At 44.4% G+C, this 20171-nt stretch overlaps 1 protein-coding gene across 1 annotated transcript in view; it reads right to left on the bottom strand.

The window, feature by feature from the left end:
- LOC126101024 (UDP-glycosyltransferase UGT5-like) overlaps positions 1 to 20171 on the bottom strand; it is a 58102-nt gene that overhangs the window by 20356 nt on the left and 17575 nt on the right. The window contains exons 3-4 of the mRNA XM_049911689.1: positions 17045 to 17625; positions 4657 to 4879 (exon numbers count right to left, since the gene is read on the bottom strand). Of these exons, the coding sequence (XP_049767646.1) occupies positions 4657 to 4879; positions 17045 to 17625 (804 nt within the window). The remainder of the gene's footprint in view (positions 1 to 4656; positions 4880 to 17044; positions 17626 to 20171) is intronic.

Below are 20171 nucleotides of genomic sequence, written 5' to 3'. Positions count from 1 at the left end.
AACTTCCGTACAGGTCAGACTTAAATTGGGACGATCACATGGACTAAGCTGCAGGGAAAGCAGGGCAGAGACTTAGCAGCCGTTACAAGGTACAGAGGGACTGTCTAAAAACAGCACTGGAGTTTTTGGTGTATGGGACTCTTAGCAGATAGGTTCGAAAAGAAAAGGGTGACTCGTTTTGAGATATGAGAGTGGCGCGAATATGATTCACCAGTGGCTGTAACCACTAAAAGACGTCTCTACAAGGTACAACTTGTGTACATGGTAAAATGGATACACTTGATTCCAAATTGCAGACAGCATTTTTACCTGAAATCGTAACGCTATCAGCGACTCGTGTTTGTGCCTGTACACTCAAGACCGATTTTTATGCGGGGTGACGGTAACATATGCGTTATGATCGTGTTTTAATAGCGCAGTTCTTATGCGAAATGTATGTTTTGGGCTCTCGAATCCTTCTGTGGTCAGCTTCAAATGTCATTTCTCAATAGTGTACCTCAAAAGGGACATCGTATTCCCTCCATGGATTCCCAGTTGTCCTAGCAGGTGAGTGTAACCTGACTGCTGAAAAAAAAAATTATTCGTCATGCAAAGTGACTCTCATGATCAATTTAATTAATTAGCCTATCAAACTGATATCAACGACGTGCACCCTGCCAGGTGGAAGGGATGGCTAGGGCAACGTGGAATGATTATTGACAAGTATTTCTTTTTTTTCGTTTTGACGATATCTTTTAACGAAATTTCAATCTCCCACCTACTCAGGGCGAGCCAGGCTCTCACGATTTGTTTCATAAACGCTAGTATGACATAGCATCGCCCTGGTAAAAGGGGCCCTGTCATAGCATACTAAACAGCTACATCTCTTGAATTATAGCTTCTTATTGTCAAACGTAAAATGAATGTGTTTTTTTCCCGACATGTGCGCCAATGGCGTGAAAGATTGTCTGAAATGTTTGTAATACACACGTGCATGACACTTTATTTACAGACACTGAACGGGAGAGACGCTCTCAGGTCGTGTGATTTGTTCAACAACCTGGAAGAATTTGCTTAATATAGATTCTTTTCTTTTCTTTGGACTTTATATTCTTGCTTTTTCTTTACTACAATGACGGTTTCGAAATTATGAGGACATTCTGCGGTGATCAGTACTTAAAATAACCGAAGTTATTGTCTTTTCCTGATTTTACGCAGGGTGGGTATGTCACTGCTGATCATTTGTGATCGGTGGCGGTATACTTCCCTGGACGTCACAAAATAATGAGAAGCGACTGTAGTCGAATGTAAAAACTGTAACGAATTTACCCGTAAAACTAGAAGAAAATGTACTTTAACTGTTTTTGTGGAATGAGGACATTTATTATGGTCGCAAATGTGTTTTGCTTTTTTAATAGATGCTTGATTATATAGATGTATTGACATCAAATACTATTGTTCTCCATCACCGAATGGCGGGCTGCTGCAGGCAAGGGGGTGGGGGTGTGTCTCTACTCAGGTGGTCGCCGGACACAGCCACTCTCTGTCCGGAGGGCGGGGGGGGGGGGGGGGCGTGTGGGGCTTCTATCGCTATATTTTAGATGAACAAGTTGCACTTGAGGCGGTCGTCCTTTTATCTCCTATTGTTGACCATACACGCTTCTGTGTTGGCATAGGAGCGTCGCCTTAAGGTGGTGGCCAGATGGTGGAAAACCGAGAGCTGATCTGGACCGTTCTCCAGATGGGCGGGGCTATGCCTGTAAATTTCCTTTTTGTACTAAAGGGCGTCACATCAAAGGCATACTGCATATCTCGAGGGCCTGTTGGGGACTGTAGCCGTATGCGGGTCAGCAGAAAAACAGCAAAGGGCGCCACTTTTAAAATAGCCGTCTGGAGCGTCCTCCGGATGGGCTGGGTTATGCTACTCAGTTTCCCTTTTGTGTTGTCTAGGACCATCACCTGAAGGCGGCAGCCAGATGGTGGAAAGCTGCATGCGGCCAGTAACCGCAAAGGGCGGCAGCAACGGGTTGACAGTGGCCTGCCGGTGCCGCGAGGCAGCTGGCGGAGCGGCTGGCCATTTGAAGGAGCATGTGTCCCCTCATAGGTGGATGGAGGGAGGGTGGAAGAGGGCCTCGATTTTCGGCAGTTTGTGGACGCCTATCGAGGAGAATGCACGTTCAACTAAGGCCTCCTCTGCATTCTTTTAGGACGACGATTTTCCCCAGTACCTGTGCTGCATTATGACCCATTCATTACAAGTGCTGGCTTTTTCACGACAATTTCGAAGTGTAATAAGTACGCATTTTTTTCATCAGTTATGATAGTGTGTAGTGGCTTTGATTACATGGGGGTGCCGGCCGGTGTGGCCGTGCGGTTCTAAGCGCTTCAGTTTGGAACCGCGTGACCGCTACGGTCGCAGGTTCGAATCCTGCCTCGGGCATGGATGTGTGTGATGTCCTTTGGTTGGTTAGGTTTAAGTAGTTCTAAGTTCTAGGGGACTGATGACCTCAGTAGTTAAGTCCCATAGTGCTCAGAGCCATTTGAACGATTTTGAACATGGGGGGCAGGATGGTTTTTGAGCAGGCATCTGAAGCAAACTGTGACGTCAAACAGCAATAGAGACTGTATGATTACAGGTATACACTTTTTAAACTCCTCTCTGTCCAACACCAGCATCTCATCACTTTAACGTATTTCCCATCAAAAAGAATAAAGATACTATCTTACACCCCAGCCTTTTTCCCGGCAGTTTGTAGGTGTAGGGTGGAGTTTGAGTGTGTCTGTCGCTAGTTTCGAGTGGTACTGAGAAATTTTTTCCCACCAGGATAACACCAGTTGTGTGGTATTGTCACTTTTTGCACTGTATTGCGCTTTTATGCCGTCCTTGTGTAGTGCTATGCATAAAGGTGTGTAATTAGGACCGATCTTTCTCATTAATTACATAATTAGGATCGATCTATGCGTCAGTTTCCCGACCAAAATAAATAGAGTACACCAACCTAACCTTCGTCTCCCACATCTGGACAATTTCCATGTGTTGGAGGGTGCACTTGGGCTTTCCATCCTGGACCACCAGGGTTTGAGTCCCGGAAAGGGTACTGCCAATCTTAATTTCCCGTCAATTCCCGGGTGAGGTTGGGGTGGGATGGTAGCACAGCTCTGGTACAAAGAAATTCTCGCCAAAATTCGAAATTCCGCCAGAATTCGAAATTTCCGCCGGTAGGCGGGCGGGCGGGGGTTATTAATTGATCAATTTAATTAATTTGTATATCAGTTTGATATGAAAATTGCACTACTAACGCCATTACCCTACTCTTGTTTTGAGATACTCTGCATATGAAAACATCCATTTTATTTACACTTAAGTTTTAAACTCAATATAAATATCTCACCTTTCTGTTGCTTTTGCTTTCTTCTAATTTAGATTTTTATTTAGAATTGGCTGAAGTGTGGACTGTCTCTAACACTTACAGCCCTCCCCCCTCTCCTTCGCCCTATGGGGCGTGGGGGATGAAGTGACAATAAGAAAAAAATCTATTGCTGAAGAGTGATTTATTTAAGCCAACCGAGGGACATCTGTCGATAGTTCGTGTCAGCGAGAGCTGGCCCAGACACGTGCCAACTGCTTTCAGTACATAACTTAAGCTCTCGTCGACGTGCCGTTGGAGAAGTCTGTGTCACTCCGAGAAGTTAAGCTTCGTAACAAGTAACGTTTCTTGAAGTCCTAGTTTTTCCCAGATCCGGCTCCAGAGAGTTAGTTGGAACCTGTACTTCAGAAGTGTATTTAGTTGGAACCGCTGAAGAGGCGGAATTAATTACTTGTTATTCCTATTGTAATCATCGGTTTTTTGCGAACTAGTAAAGAAGCTGTGTGTAACATCTACAGGGACTTTCGTTGGTTAGTAACAAAAAGGATTTTTCAGTTATCTTCAACTGTGGATATTCCAGCGGGAAATCCGCTTCAGTCTCTTTCTTTCTTTTTTTTTCTGAACGGATCTGGTTATTTCCAAAACATCGAGTTATGTGAGTAGTGTTTCAATAATTCTGTCGTCCATTTGACACTGCTTGTTCAGAAACTGTTTCATCTACTCCGATATTAAAATATATAGTATTCTAGGAATAAGGTTTGTTTTAATCTGCAATCAAATAATGTTCTAGAAGTGCTGCTTTGGTGTAACTCCTCGAATTCATCTCTTTTTGTGGTTGGCAGGTGACTGTATTGTGCCTTACCATTGTACCTAATGGTATGTCCCCCGTGCAGTGTGGTAAAAATATGGCGGCTGCTGGAAGACTGGCCGCTGTCTTTATAGGCTCTTTGAGGGAAGAAAGTCATCTATGCCATCAGTCTGTGAATCGCTTATACTGTGCGTTATCGATTTTAAATTGTTTGTGCATCGTAATTTCTGAGCAGGAAATTGGGGAACAGTCCTGCATTTGCCTAAACAAGTGTGATAAAACGACTAAAATACACATTCAGGCAGACCATTGTACCAGACAAACTGACATCAATCCGCCACACCCATTAGATTCGGATCTTGCTCACCAACCCTTCTCGCAAACTAGCTCGCTGCGCATGAAGTTATAGGAGTAGGGTGGTAGGACTTAACGACTACTATCCAGATTTTTTACTTAAAGATGTATAATAGTAACAGATACATTAAAAGAACATTACTGTACCTAATATGTCTGACTGCGGTAGCCATTTTCCAAGTTTCAGATTATCTGGCTTCCCTGGAAATGTTTCAGCTTCCCACTTCCATAGTATACGCTGCTTGAGCTTCGAGAAAGCATTCACAATAGCCGATCTGGTTTCATTGGGTAAATCAGCGCTTCTCAAGTTTGACCCGAGGCTGAAATATATTGCTCCATCTTTTGCACCATCGAGATATTCTTGCAGATCCTGAAAACAGTAAAATAAAAAAATAGTCTCCTTTAATCAAGTAACGTTCATGCTTCGAGTCTCAGTTTATGAGAGAATAATCATTTTTTCACGAAATCGAAAACTCAATCAGTTGCTTACTTACTTTCTAAAGATAATGATAAAGTGTTGAGTCCATTTTGGCATAATTTTGCTATTCCAAAGGAAGTTTCGATCAGGAAGAAATTAAAAGGGGTGATCTGCAGGGTCATCGCCCCGTCTCCCTTCCACGCACAAAAGAACAATTCAGTAGGAGTGTTTACATTTTTATAGCTATCAAATTCCTCGCCTCACAGCTAACTTTCGGAGAGTAAAGAAGCGTGACAAGTAATCTCGAAGAAGGTGATGAATTATGTAAATTATAAGCTATTTTTAACACAGGGTATTTTTCTGGTGCTTGTGAAAGGGCCTACGCAGGTTATGTGCCTACGATTTGATCAGCGGCGTTATTCTATCCAGTTACAGGCGTAAATTCCCCGTCTACCTGCACCTGTTAGCGACAACAGATCCAACACGGGTCGTAAGTCCTCAGGTAGAAACGACAAACCACAGGAAGTAAAGGAAGGCAGAAAGGGAAGGACACACCACTTGTTGGTAATCAATCTTCTCACGCGTTTGATGCACCCATCACGAATTACAGTCTAGTGCCATCATCATTTCAGAGTAGAATTCTGCACCCATTGTCCTTAATTATTTGATGGATGTGTTCCAATCACCATCCTCCCCTACAGTTTTACAGGCTACAGGTCCTTCAAGTGCAATGAAAAATTATTCCTCGGTGCCTTAACATATAGTATGTCCTATTATCCTGCCCTTCTTCGTGTTTTCCGCAGGTTGTTCTCCTCACCGATTCTGTGGCAAACCTGTTCATTTCTTGTCATACCATTTCACTTAACTTTCAAAATACTTCCATAACACCACATCTCAAACGCTTCAATATTCTTGTTTTCTGGATTTCCCACAGTCCATGACCCACTTCCGAGTAACACTGTATATCTACGTACATTCTCAGAAATTTCTGCCTCAAATTAAAGCCTATGTTTGATACCAGTAGATTTCTTTTGGCCGTGAATACCCTCTTTGCCTGTATACGTTTTAGGTTCTCCTTGCTTCGCTAGTCAAATATTAGTTTTATTTCAAGGCGAGAGAATTCTTTCACTCCGTCTATTTCGTGGTCCCCAGTTTTGATGTTAAATTTCTCGCTGTTCTCATTTCTTCTACTCCTCATTACTTCCGTACATCTTTGGCTTACTCTCAATCCGTAGTGTGAGCTCATTACAGTATGCATTCTTCACTCTCACTTTCACTGAACATAGTAATGTCATCAGGAATCTTATCCCTGATACTCTTTCACTCTGAATTTTAATTCTACTTCCGAACCCTTCTTTCATTTCGATCGTTGCTACTTAGGCTTATGAATTGAACAGTAAGGGAGAAAGATTACATTTCTGTCTCACACAGTCCTTAATTCGAGCGCTTCGTTCTTGGTCTTATATTAATATTGTTCTCCTGTGGTTTCTGTGCATATTATACAGGTTAATTCACGAAGATACTCAATTATCTTAATACGCCATTCTACAAGTAAAACTAAAGAAAAAAGTTCATATAAACATAAGTACGCATATGTTACGGAGTTAAAGCTAATAAAAGATTTTGCCTAAAATTTTGCAACTTCACTAATATGAAGCTATCGCAAAATTTTACGAGGTTAAAGTAAAGCATGATTTCCATTTATTTTGTTGTTATTGATCCGGCGAATCTAATAAAACACGTCCCAGACGTGTATCTGCAGTAGTTTCCCAGAACATACGGAGAAGCAAAGAAGTACACTCCTGGAAATGGAAAAAAGAACACATTGACACCGGTGTGTCAGACCCACCATACTTGCTCCGGACACTGCGAGAGGGGTGTACAAGCAATGATCACACGCACGGCACAGCGGACACACCAGGAACCGCGGTGTTGGTCGTCGAATGGCGCTAGTTGCGCAGCATTTGTGCACCGCCGCCGTCAGTGTCAGCCAGTTTGCCGTGGCATACGGAGCTCCATCGCAGTCTATAACACTGGTAGCATGCCGCGACAGCGTGGACGTGAACCGTATGTGCAGTTGACGAACTTCGAGCGAGGGCGTATAGTGGGCATGCGGGAGGCCGGGTGGACGTACCGCCGAATTGCTCAACACGTGGGGCGTGAGGTCTCCACAGTACATCGATGTTGTCGCCAGTGGTCGGCGGAAGGTGCACGTGCCCGTCGACCTGGGACCGGACCGCAGCGACGCACGGATGCACGCCAAGACCGTAGGATCCTACGCAGTGCCGTAGGGGACCGCACCGCCACTTCCCAGCAAATTAGGGACACTGTTGCTCCTGGGGTATCGGCGAGGACCATTCGCAACCGTCTCCATGAAGCTGGGCTACGGTCCCGCACACCGTTAGGCCGTCTTCCGCTCACGCCCCAACATCGTGCAGCCCGCCTCCAGTGGTGTCGCGACAGGCGTGAATGGAGGGACGAATGGAGACGTGTCGTCTTCAGCGATGAGAGTCGCTTCTGCCTTGGTGCCAATGATGGTCGTATGCGTGTTTGGCGCCGTGCAGGTGAGCGCCACAATCAGGACTGCATACGACCGAGGCACACAGGGCCAACACCCGGCATCATGGTGTGGGGAGCGATCTCCTACACTGGCCGTACACCACTGGTGATCGTCGAGGGGACACTGAATAGTGCACGGTACATCCAAACCGTCATCGAACCCATCGTTCTACCATTCCTAGACCGGCAAGGGAACTTGCTGTTCCAACAGGACAATGCACGTCCGCATGTATCCTGTGCCACCCAACGTGCTCTAGAAGGTGTAAGTCAACTACCCTGGCCAGCAAGATCTCCGGATCTGTCCCCCATTGAGCATGTTTGGGACTGAATGAAGCGTCGTCTCACGCGGTCTGCACGTCCAGCACGAACGCTGGTCCAACTGAGGCGCCAGGTGGAAATGGCATGGCAAGCCGTTCCACAGGACTACATCCAGCATCTCTACGATCGTCTCCATGGGAGAATAGCAGCCTGCATTGCTGCGAAAGGTGGATATACACTGTACTAGTGCCGACATTGTGCATGCTCTGTTGCCTGTGTCTATGTGCCTGTGGTTCTGTCAGTGTGATCATGTGATGTATCTGACCCCAGGAATGTGTCAATAAAGTTTCCCCTTCCTGGGACAATGAATTCACGGTGTTCTTATTTCAATTTCCAGGAGTGTAATTTCGTAACATTTTTAATTTATTAACTACTTGGCCCAATTTGTTTTTTAAATTCCAGACAATTGTACAAAGTTTCCAACAGGTGTTATAGAGAATTTAATTTTGGAAAAATGATGATTATAACGTTAACTGAAACTGTATGAATGTGTCAGATAATGTGCTTTTATTAATACCATAGCACACGTGAATTCATGTTAAACCGGAAGAAACAAAGCTGAGCGTTAAGGAAGTTGTACAGTGTGCATACTATTTCACAATACATTCACAGTGAATGTTCAAAAATGCCTCCACCAATTTCAATGCATTGAGCTGCACATGTATGAAAAGATTTTGTTGCTCGTTTCAGTTTCACAGGATTGTTCTTAATTTCGTCTGTTGCGTTCATAATGCAAGCAAGTAATGCCTCATTTGTCCTTTGTCCTCATAAACAATGCCTTTCATCCATTCCCATACACTACAATCTATTGCTGTTAAATCTGGCGATCTGGGTAGCCACAGATGTGTAGCACCACGACCAATCCATTTCTGGGGAAAAAGTTTATTTAAATGTGTAGTAACGACGTTGGTGAAATGTGGAGACTCGCCGTCATGTTGAAAATACGTTTGCAATCGCGTAGCAAGTTGAATATCGTCGAGCAAGCCGGTATTTCTTCTTGAAGGAATTGTAAGTATGTCTCGCTAGTTAGAGGTCCTGGGAAAATGAAAGGTCCAATAAAGCGTATGGTGGTTATACCACACCTCACATTAATGCTAAGTCGCTGCTGAAAATTGCGTTGCACTGTTGCGTGTGGATTTGCTTCAGACCATGCGTGCTCGTTATGTAAATTGTTTATACCATCTCGAGTAAACTGTGCTTCATAAAGTAAAAAAAATGTCTTTGTGTAACTGCCGATTAGTATTAAACGTTGCACAACTCCAAGCGAAGGGCAGCGTTTATGGTAAGGATGCAGATTAGTGTACTTCAGTGTACGCCATACCTTAGATTGTGAAATGCCTAATCGTCGAGCGATACATCGTGTACTGGTACCCAGACTACGTTGAACAGCATCCGTAATACCCTCATCATCATCTTCACGTATCGAGCACTCGTACTGATTATGAACGCCACACGACCTGTAGCAAATCACCGCCGTTTACAACTTCAGTGGTGTCAAGCGAGAGCTCATTGGAGGGTAGGATAAAAGTCTGTTGTGCTGTCTGATGAAGGCTGGTTCTGCCTTGGTGCCACTGATGGCCGTGTGTTGGTTAGAACGAGGGCAGTTGAGGGCCTACAACCAACCCGTCTGCGTGCTAGACACACAGGACCTATACCTGGAGTCATGGTGTCGTTGTTGTTGTTGTTGTTGTTGTTGTGGTCTTCAGTCCTGAGACTGGTTTGATGCAGCTCTCCGTGCTGTGCAAGCTTCTTCATCTCCCAGTACCTACAGCAACCTACATGCTTCTGAATCTGCTTAGTGTATTCATGTCTTGGTCTCCCACTACGATTTTTACCCTCCACGCTGCCCTCCAATACCAAATTTGTGATCCCTTGATGCATCAGAACATGTCCCACCAACCGGTCCCTTCTTCTAGTCAAGTTGTGCCACAAACTCCTCTTCTCCCCAATTCTATTCAATACCTCCTCATTAGTCATCTGATCTACCCATCTAATCTTCAGCATTCTTCTGTAGCACCACCTTTCGAAAGCTTCTATTCTCTTCTTGTCCAAACTATTTATCGTCCATGTTTCACTTCCATACATGGCTACACTCCATACAAATACTTTCAGAAACGACTTCCTGACACTTAAATCTATACTCGATGTTAACGAATTTCTCTTCTTCAGAAACGGTTTCCTTGCTATTGCCAGTCTACGTTTCATATCCTCTCCACTTCGACCATCATCAGTTATTTTGCTCACTCCAGGCAAATGCCGGGATGGTTCCTCTGAAAGGGCACGGCCGACTTCCTTCCCCATCCTTCCTTAATCCGATGAGACCGATGACCACGCTGTCTGGTCTCCTTCCCCAAACAACCAACCAACCACTTATTTTGCTCCCCAAATAGCAAAATTCCTGTACTACATTAAGTGTTTCATTTCCTAATCTAATTCCCTCACCATCACCCGACTTAATTCGACTACTTTCCATTATCCTCGTTTTGCTTTTTTTGATGTTCATCTTATATCCTCCTTTCAAGACATTGTCCATTCCGTTCAACTGTTCTTCCAAGCCCTTTGCTGTCTCTGACAGAATTACAATGTCATTGGCGAACCTCAAAGTTTTTATTTCTTCTCCATGGATTTTAATACTTACTCCGAATTTTTCTTTTGTTTCCTTTACTGATTGTTCAATACACAGATTGAATAACATCAGGGAGAGGCAACAACCCAGTCTCACTCCCTTTCCAACCACTGCTTCCCTTTCATGTCCCTCGACTCTTATAACTGCCATCTGGTTTCTGTACAAATTGTAAATACCCTTTCGCTCCCTGTATTTTACCCCTGCCACCTTCAGACTTTGATAGAGAGTATTCCAGTCAACATAGTCAAAAGCTTTCTCTAAGTCTACAAATGCTAGAAACGTAGGTTTGCCTTTCCTTAATCTATTTTCTAAGATAAGTCGTAGGGTCAGTATTGCCTCACGTGTTCCAATATTTCTACGAAACCAAACTGATCTTCCCCCAGGTCGGCTTCTACCAGTTTTTCCAATCGTCTGTAAAAAATTCGCGTCAGTATTTTGCAGCCGTGTCTTATTAAACTGATAGGTCGGTAATTTTCACATCTGTCAACACCTGCTTTCTTTGGGATTGGAATTATTATATTCTTCTTGAAGTCTGAGGGTATTTCGCGTGTGTCGTAGATCATGCTCACCAGATGGTAGAGTTTTGTCAGAACTGGCTCTCCCAAGGCTATCAGTAGTTCTAATGGAATGTTGTCTACTCCTGGGGCCTTGTTTCGGCTTAGGTCTCTCAGTGCTCTGTCAAACTCTTCACGTAGTGTCATATCTCCCATTTCATCTTCATCTACATTATCTTCCCTTTCCATAATATTTTCCTCAAGTACATCACCCTTGTACAGACCCTCTATATACTCCTTCCACCTTTCTGCTTTCTCTTCTTTGCTTGGAACTGGGTTTCCATCTGTGCTCTTGATATTCACTCACGTGGTTCTCTTTTCTCCAGAAATGTCTTTAATTTTCCTGTAGGCAGTATCTATCTTACCCCTAATGAGATAAGCCTCTATATCCTTACATTTGTCCTCTAGCCATCCCTGCTTAGTCATTTTGCACTTCATGTCGATCTCATTTTTGAGACGTTTGTATTCGTTTTTGCCTGCTTCATTTACTGCATTTTTATATTTACTCCTTTCATTAATTAAATTCAATATTTCATCTGTTAGCCAAGGATTTTTACTAGCCCTCGCCTTTTTACCTACTTGATCCTCTGCTGCCTTCACTACTTCATCCCTCAGAGCTACCCATTCTTCTTCTACTGTATTTCTTTCCCCAATTCCTGTCAAGTGTGCCCTTATGCTCTCCCTGAAACTCTGTACAACCTCTAGTTTAGTCAGTTTATCCAGGTCGCATCTCCTTAAATTCCCACCTTTTTGCATTTTCTTCAGTTTTAATCTACAGTTCATAACCAATAAATTGTGGTCAGAGTCCACATCTGCCCCTGGAAATGTCTTACAATTTAAAACCTGGTTCCTAAATCTCTGTCTTACAATTATGTAATCTATCTGATAACTTCTAGTATCTCCAGGGTTCTTCCATGTATACAACCTTCTTTCATGGTTCTTGAACCAAGTGTTAGCTGTGATTAAGTTATGATCTGTGCAAAATTCTGCCAGGCGGCGTCCTCTTTAATTTCTTACCCCAAATCCATATTCACCTACGATGTTTCCTTCTCTCCCTTTTCCTACTATCGAATTCCAGTCACCCATGACTATTAAAGTTTCGTCTCCCTTCACTATCTCAATAATTTCTTTTATCTCATCATACATTTCATCAATTTCTTCGTCATCTGCAGAGCAAGTTGGCATATAAACTTGAACTACTGTAGTAGGCGTGGGCTTCGTGTCTATCTTGGCCACAATAATGCGTTCACTATGCTGTTTGTAGTAGGTAACCCACACTCCTATTTTTTTATTCATTATTAAACCTACTCCTGCATTACCCCTATTTGATTTTGTATTTATAACCCTGTATTCACCTGATCAAAAGTCTTGTTCCTCCTGCCACCAAACTTCACTAATTCCCACTATATCTAACTTTAACCTATCCATTTCCCTTTTTAAATTTTCTAACCTAACTGCCCGATTAAGGGATCTGACATTCCACGCTCCGATCCGTAGAACGCCAGTTTTCTTTCTCCTGATAACGACGTCCCCTTGAGTAGTCTCCGCTCGGAGATCCGAATGGGGGACTACTTTACCTCCGGAATATTTTACCCAAGAGGACGCCATCATCATTTAACCGTATAGTAAAGCTGCATGCCCTCGGGAAAAATGACGGCTGTAGTTTCCCCTTGCTTTCAGCCGTTCACAGTACCAGCACAGCAAGGCCATTTTGGTTATTGTTACAAGGCCAAATCAGTCAATCATCCAGACTGTTGGCCCCTGCAACTACTGAAAAGGCTGCTGCCCCTCTTCAGGAACCACACGTTTGTCTGACCTCTCAACAGATACCCCTTCGTTGTGGTTGCACCTACGGTACGGCCATCTGTATCGCTGAGGCACGCAAGCCTCCCCAACAACGGCAAGGTCCATGGTTGGGGGAGGGGAGTCATGGTCTGGGATGCGATTTCGTATGACACCAGGAGCACACTCTTGGTTATCCCACGCACCTTGACTGCAAATTTTTTTTACGCCAATCTGGTGATTCTATCTGTTGTGCTGTCGTTCATGAACAGCGTTCCAGAGGGTGTTTTCCAGCAGGATAACGCTGGCCACATATCGCTGTTGTAACCCAACATGCTCTATAGAGTGTTGACATGTTGCCTTGGTCTGGTAGATCACCAGATCTGTCTTCAATGGAGCACATATGGGACATTATCGAACGGCAACTCCAGCATCATCCAAAACCAGTATAAATCTCCCCTGTATTGACCGACCGAGTGCAACGGGCATGGAGCTCCTTCCCACAAACTGACATTCGGAATCTGCACAACACAATGCATGCACGTTTCCATGCTTGCATTCAACATTCTGGTGGTTACACCGTTTATTAAGGCACCAGATTTTCACAATTGCAATGGCTTATCTCGCGGTTACATTTATGTTTCGAGATAACTGTCATCAAAGAGTGTCGCTGAATTAAATTTGAAATATTTATTTGGCACCACAAACAAACGCCAAGCCACGTTCACTAAAACAATGCCACAGCCACTGAAACAGTGATATTCTTAAGAGATTACATAAGTAGTTTCGACGCACTGAGAGCTCATTTACAAATTTAATCACAAACATGGAAAGCTGCATTACTAATTGCAACCACGCTTCTTTCAAGTATTACAAAAATTCAGTGGTTTTAATGTATTTTTCGTAACTTCTGGAAGAATTGTGGTTGCAGTTAGTAATACAGTTTTCCAGGTTTGCGATTACATTTAAAAATGACGACTCAGTGTGTCGAAATTAGTTACGTTACCTTTTAAAAATTCCATTGTTACAGTGGCTGTGGCTTCACGACCGTTTGTGGCGTCAAATAAACATTTTAAACTTACATGTACATTTGATCTTGCAATGTTAATCAATTAAATATGTTACCTAGACAAACGTATTCCTCAAATCTCATTACTCTATATTAATTATTTTTTGATGTTGCGATTTTTTTCCATCGGTGTAGATTAGGAACAGCAGAAGGCCTACAACTCTTCCTTGGGGAATGCGAGTTGTTAGTTCACTTTCGCCAAATGAGTTCCCATCAGTTACTACAAACTGTGACCTTTCTGATAGGAAACCACGCATTTGGTCGCACAGTTGCGACAACGCTCCATAGGCACGCAGTTTGATTGAAATCCACTTGTCAGGAACCGTGTCTAAAGCCATCCAGGAAACTAGAAACTTGGGATCAACTTGAGATCCCCTGCCGATAGCATTCACTACTTCGTGCAAATACCTTTCAATACTCATCGGAGGATTCTCAGCCGTATGTATAATTTTTGCTATAGAGAGTTGTGTTTACTGTAGTCGATCATTTTGCTTTATCAATGCACAAATTCGGTATAGTTTTAGTATTAAGTACAAAGTTGTCATAAGTCATCTGACTGGTTTGATGCGGACCGCCATGGTTTCTTCCCCTTTGTCAATATCTATATCTAAGAGCAGCACATAAGACTTATGTTTGATATTAGTGGACTTCTTTTGGCGGAGGGATGCTGTCTTTGCGTTTCTTCTTCTTGTGTCCATCTTGCGTCGTTATTCGGCTTTCAACGTAGCAGAATCTTTCTCTTCCATGAGACCTTAATTTTGATGTCAACTTTGTCGCTTATCTATTTCCTGACACTCTCTAATACTTCATATTTCTTTGGTTTATATGTAGATGCAGACGTGTATAGTGCTGTAAACGGCCCTTGTGCTCATATCGTAGTTTAACAAAGCTGCTAAATACGTATATGCGCAGGGGTACTGCAAATGATGCATTAGTTTTCAAAGTTCTATGTTTTCCAAAGCATTACACGTACAGATGTGATTGATGCCCGAATAGAACCTTAAACTCACCGAGATTGCATTGTGCCCATCAATTGGCGTTACGAGTTCAGTACCTTGATACAATGGCGACAAATCAAGAAAAACGTTCTTGTGTGTTGGAATATGTGAGTGTTTTATCTGTTACAACATCGCAACGTGCAGTCAGAAGGAACCGCCATGTAACCAGAGCAATGTACGTTGTTATTGACAATTTAGGGACGCTGGCTGTCTCTGTAAACTGAAAAGTGCCGGTCGACCAAACTTGCCAAATGAAACGGTGGAGACGGGAGGAACAGCTTCGTACCCAGTCCAAAAAAATCAAAGGCCCACTCAAGCTACGAACTTGGAATACTGGAGCAAACTATGTGGTAGATTTTGCGACGGCTGTCAAATTTCAAACCGGACCGTCTGCAGCTCGTGCAATAATTAAAACCGGCGCCTTCAATTTTGCATCCCAAGGCGGGTAGCAATATTCAGCGACGAAGCAACCTTCCATTTATCTGAAAAGGTTGAGCGCCACAATGTGAAAATGTGGAGCACTGAAAACCCTCGTGAAATCCGTATGAACTAGGTTTGTGTTTTGTACCCAAGTCACAGGCGAAGTTATATGGGCCGTTTTCCTTCTGTGAGAAGACTGTGACCGGTACCTCATATCTTGATTAGTTGCAATTGCGATTGTTTCCACAATTGATTGCTGATTCCAAGAATTTCATCTTTCAACAAGACGGGCCAACACGTCATTCTAACATCGATGTTCTTCGCTACCTGAACGACGAACTTCATCACCGCAGGATTGGGCTTAGTGGTGAAGATGATGTGGCTCTGTTCTCTTGATCCCCGGTCGCCTGACATAACTTCTTGTGAGTTCTACGGGCGTTTTTACCTACCACCACTGCCAAGAACACTGGAACAGCTCAGAGAACGCCGGACGGAGTGGCCGAGCGGTTCTAGGCGCTACAATCTGGAACCGCGCGATCGCTACGGTCGCAGGTTCGAATCCTGCCTCGGGCATGGATGTGTGTGATGTCCTTAGGTTAGTTAGGTTTAAGTAGTTCTAAGTTCTAGGGGACTGATGACCTCAGATGTTAAGTCCCATAGTGCTCAGAGCCATTTGAACCATTTTTGAGCTCGGAGAACGCTTCAGAGTTGATGACATAGAGTGTTGCTACATAAGGCATTGGAACAAACTTGACTGTCCTTTTACGCGTGTCGTGTGACAAGAGTGGCATTCATAGAGAATTTGTAGAGTGTAGATGCAAACTTGGTGAGTTTACTGTTCTGTTCATGGATCAATCATATTTATACAGGTAATGTTTTGGAAAATATACCGAGCTCTGAAAATGAATGAATCACTTATAGCAGACCTGTACTTCAGTACGGATTACAAGAAACATAGATGAAGGAGTGGAGTAATTGTTGTGGTATACAATGAGTGGCTAAAGGTCATGGGAAGGTGCTAGATTCCATGCTGCTAAAGCCTACGAGATGCTTTATTCTCCGTATAGTTCTGGCGGAAGTAGGTTCCTGACGCACTACAGTACGGCTCTGCGTAAGCAGCGTCCCATTCGTTCGCAAAACAGTTGCGGTCGTCTTGTACGGCGGTTTATAGCTTGTTGGAAACATTGTCTCTGTGATACTGAAGTCCCACTCAGGTTGGGTAATCCTCGTTGCTGCTATGTTGACTATATAGTAGTGTTTATCAGATTGCTCAGATATTGTGTCTACACTCCTGCCATATCTAAAATATACACGGTACATTTAGGCGTCGTACACGGCACATCTTACGTAAACTTAATGTTAATTCCGTCAAAAGGCCCTCTCGTTCCCAGCGATACCTACCGACCATCATGAAATTCTCAACCAGTGGCGTCATTGGGTGTGGTATGGAGGGACGTGGGATCAGCTCACCCGGCCGTTGTCACTTTTCGTGACCTAGAATCGCTACTTCTCGCCCAAATACCTCGTTAATCGACATCACGAGGCTGAATGCACTTCGTTCATCCCCCACCAAGAATAATAAATCCCCTTCATCACCGGGAATCGAAGCCGGCTCCTCCCCATGGCTGCCAGCCACGCTGACCACTCAGCTGAGAAAGCGGACACGCGGCACCTGCTCAAATGCGACAACTCTTCCCTTGACTTTTGGTTACCAAGTTTATGAAAACTTAAGTGGAAACATGTTATTCAGAATGCACTTCGCTCTACCGAAGAAAATCCATGAGCACTTACCTTGGGTAGCTTCTTCGGTGGGTTCACATGCATACCTCCAACTTCGACCAAGGCAGGTGCCAGAGGTCGTGGATACTGCAGGCTGACATGGCTGTTGGTCAACAACATGGACGTGCTCCTGTCCAACTCTGACAGAGTCGGCATAGTCGGGTCGTTCACATGGCGCCGCACGAGATCCTCCATTTTCGGCAGCAAGTACATTTCACGAATGAGCTTGCAGTACAACCCGAACACTGCGTTGTGGAGTCTTTCGAAGAACGTCATGTGGTCGGTGTAAGCGAGGAAGGTATCGGGAACGTAAGCGTACGGACTTGGGCTTCCCACAATGTCTCCAGTCCAGGCGCCGGGCCAGAACGTGTTGAACTGTATGATTGGAACCTTTAACCTGTGCGATAACGTCAGGAAGCACTCGCAGAAAAATATTTCGATGATCATGACGTCGAACTTTTCATTGGAGTTCATCAGCCGCTTCACGTTCTCGTCTTGTAGGTACACTTCACATGAAGATATTCCGTAGTCGTTCATCATCTTGAACTTCTTAAAATTGTTGGAGCTACCGAGCTCAAGGAACCCCGACGTTTCTGCAAAGAGAGCGGGCGGAAGTTTAGTATCCTGGCTCCAGCGGTTACACAAAAGTTGAAATTTTTTGCAGTTTATTGTCATGAAGTCGAGACACAGTGTTTACTACAGGATAACTTTCAGAAGATTTCACAGAAGAGTAACATGTACCGAAAATTCCTAAACTATGTCTACGTGTGAGCCGCGCGGTATTAGCCGAGCGGTCTGAGGTGCTGCAGTCATGGACTGTGCGGCTGGTCCTGGCTGAGGGTCGAGTCCTCCCTTGGGCATGGGTGTGTGTGTTTGTCCTTAGGATAATTTAGGTTAAGTAGTGTGTAAGCTTAGGGGCTGATGACCTTAGCAGTTAAGTCCCATAAGATTTCACACACATTTTTTTCAACGTGTGACGATTTAAATTAAACGTCAGTTTTCATTCCAGTGAAAAGAGAAGCTGATTTTTTTCCATGTGGGGCAGTATAGTGTTTCATTGTTGGTGGTAAGATAACTTTAAATTTGGGTCCGTATCAATAATATTGGGTTGAATGGCACTGACAAGGAGGTAGCGTAACAACTGTATGCCCACAAGTTTTTTCATCTCGTAGATTTTGTATGTGGGGAACAGTGGCTTGTGGTGGAGTATTAGGTCCATATCCTCCACCTTGTTTAAATTTATCACTTATTTCGACGTTTCGGGGCTCATGCTAATCATCTCCTTTCGCTTTGCCGCGGTAGCTGTCTTGTCGATAGCAACAGCATATTTAGGCTCACTATCAAGAACAATTTTTACAGTGTATGCAAATGACATGCGTACTGTTTCCCTTGATTTACCTTGTACGGCAGTGCCCTGGCGAAGAGAGTGAAATCGAGCATTTCCACTGAATAACATTTGATGAACTTCAAAATGGTTCAAATGGCTCTGAGCACTATGGGACTTAACATCTGTGGTCATCAGTCCCCTAGAACTTAGAACTACTTAAACCTAACTAACCTAAGGACATCACACAACACCCAGTCGTCACGAGGCAGAGAAAATCCCTAACCCCGCCGGGAATCGAACCCGGGAACCCGGGCGCGGTAAGCAATAACGCTACCGCACGACCGCGAGCTGCGGACTGATGAACTTCATTCTACATCTACGTCTACATGACTATTCTGCAAGTCTGACTTGAGTGCCTGGCAGAGGGTTCTTTGAAACATCTTGATACTGTTTCTCTACCTTTCCGTTCTCTAACAGCGCTTGGAAAAAATGAACACTTCTGGCACTGTTCAGTATCACACGACAAATAACAGTAACAGCAGAAAACATGTTAACCACGCAACTGTTAGAAATCGAAAGAAACAAAATCTTAGTGTGCAGACGCTGAAACCAACCGCAGGAGAGACAGGCCCACGTCACATTGTACGTGCAAGTTAACGTGATTTGTGACTGCAGCTCCCGCCAGCATCATCGTCTGCTTATCTAGCTCGAAAATCACACTTTTTCTTTTACAGTTAGGTATTAAGACACACATTTCCTCCTTTGTCCATACGCTATTCATGTTGTTCTGTATGTAGTATTCATGAATGAAACAGCAAAATTCTGCATGACCCGCTGAAGTGTCGGAAAATCGATGCTGTCGATGACCTCTTGAATGGCTATTTTCAGCTCAGGAAAGGTTTTGGGGTTATTGCTGTACACATTGTCTTTAATATAGCCCCACAAAAAGGAGTCGCATGTGTTCAGATCCGGGGAATAAGGCGGCCAATCAAGGCCCAAGCCAGTGGCCTCTGGGTACCCCAGAGCCAGAATGCGGTCCCCAAAGTGCTCCTCCACTACATCAAACACTCTCCTGCTTCGTTGGGGTCGAGTTCCGTCTTGCATGAACCACATCTTGTCGGAATCACGGTAACTTTGAACAATTGGGATAAAATCATCTTTCAAAATCTTCACGTATCGTTCGGTAGTCACTGCGCCATCGCGGACTATCAGGCCGATTATTCTGTGACTGGACATTGCACACCACACAGTCCCCTAAATGCGCCAGTTTTGCTCATTGACGAACCCATCCAAATGTAAATGGGCTTCGCCGCTAAACCAAACCTTACTATACTCCTGGAAATGGAAAAAAGAACACATTGACACCGATGTGTCAGACCCACCATACTTGCTCCGGACACTGCGAGAGGGCTGTACAAGCAATGATCACACGCACGGCACAGCGGACACACCAGGAACCGCGGTGTTGGCCGTCGAATGGCGTTAGCTGCGCAGCATTTGTGCACCGCCGCCGTCAGTGTCAGCCAGTTTGCCGTGGCATACGGAGCTCCATCGCAGTCTTTAACACTGGTAGCATGCCGCGACAGCGTGGACGTGAACCGTATGTGCAGTTGACGGACTTTGAGCGAGGGCGTATAGTGGGCATGCGGGAGGCCGGGTGGACGTACCGCCGAATTGCTCAACACGTGGGGCGTGAGGTCTCCACAGTACATCGATGTTGTCGCCAGTGGTCGGCGGAAGGTGCACGTGCCCGTCGACCTGGGACCGGACCGCAGCGACGCACGGATGCACGCCAAGACCGTAGGATCCTAC

The sequence above is a fragment of the Schistocerca cancellata genome, chromosome 9 (genome assembly GCF_023864275.1).
Source record: "Schistocerca cancellata isolate TAMUIC-IGC-003103 chromosome 9, iqSchCanc2.1, whole genome shotgun sequence".
Classification (NCBI taxonomy): Eukaryota; Metazoa; Arthropoda; class Insecta; order Orthoptera; family Acrididae; genus Schistocerca; species Schistocerca cancellata.
Note: the sequence above shows the minus strand (reverse complement) of the source record. Positions and strands in the feature narration are given on the sequence as shown.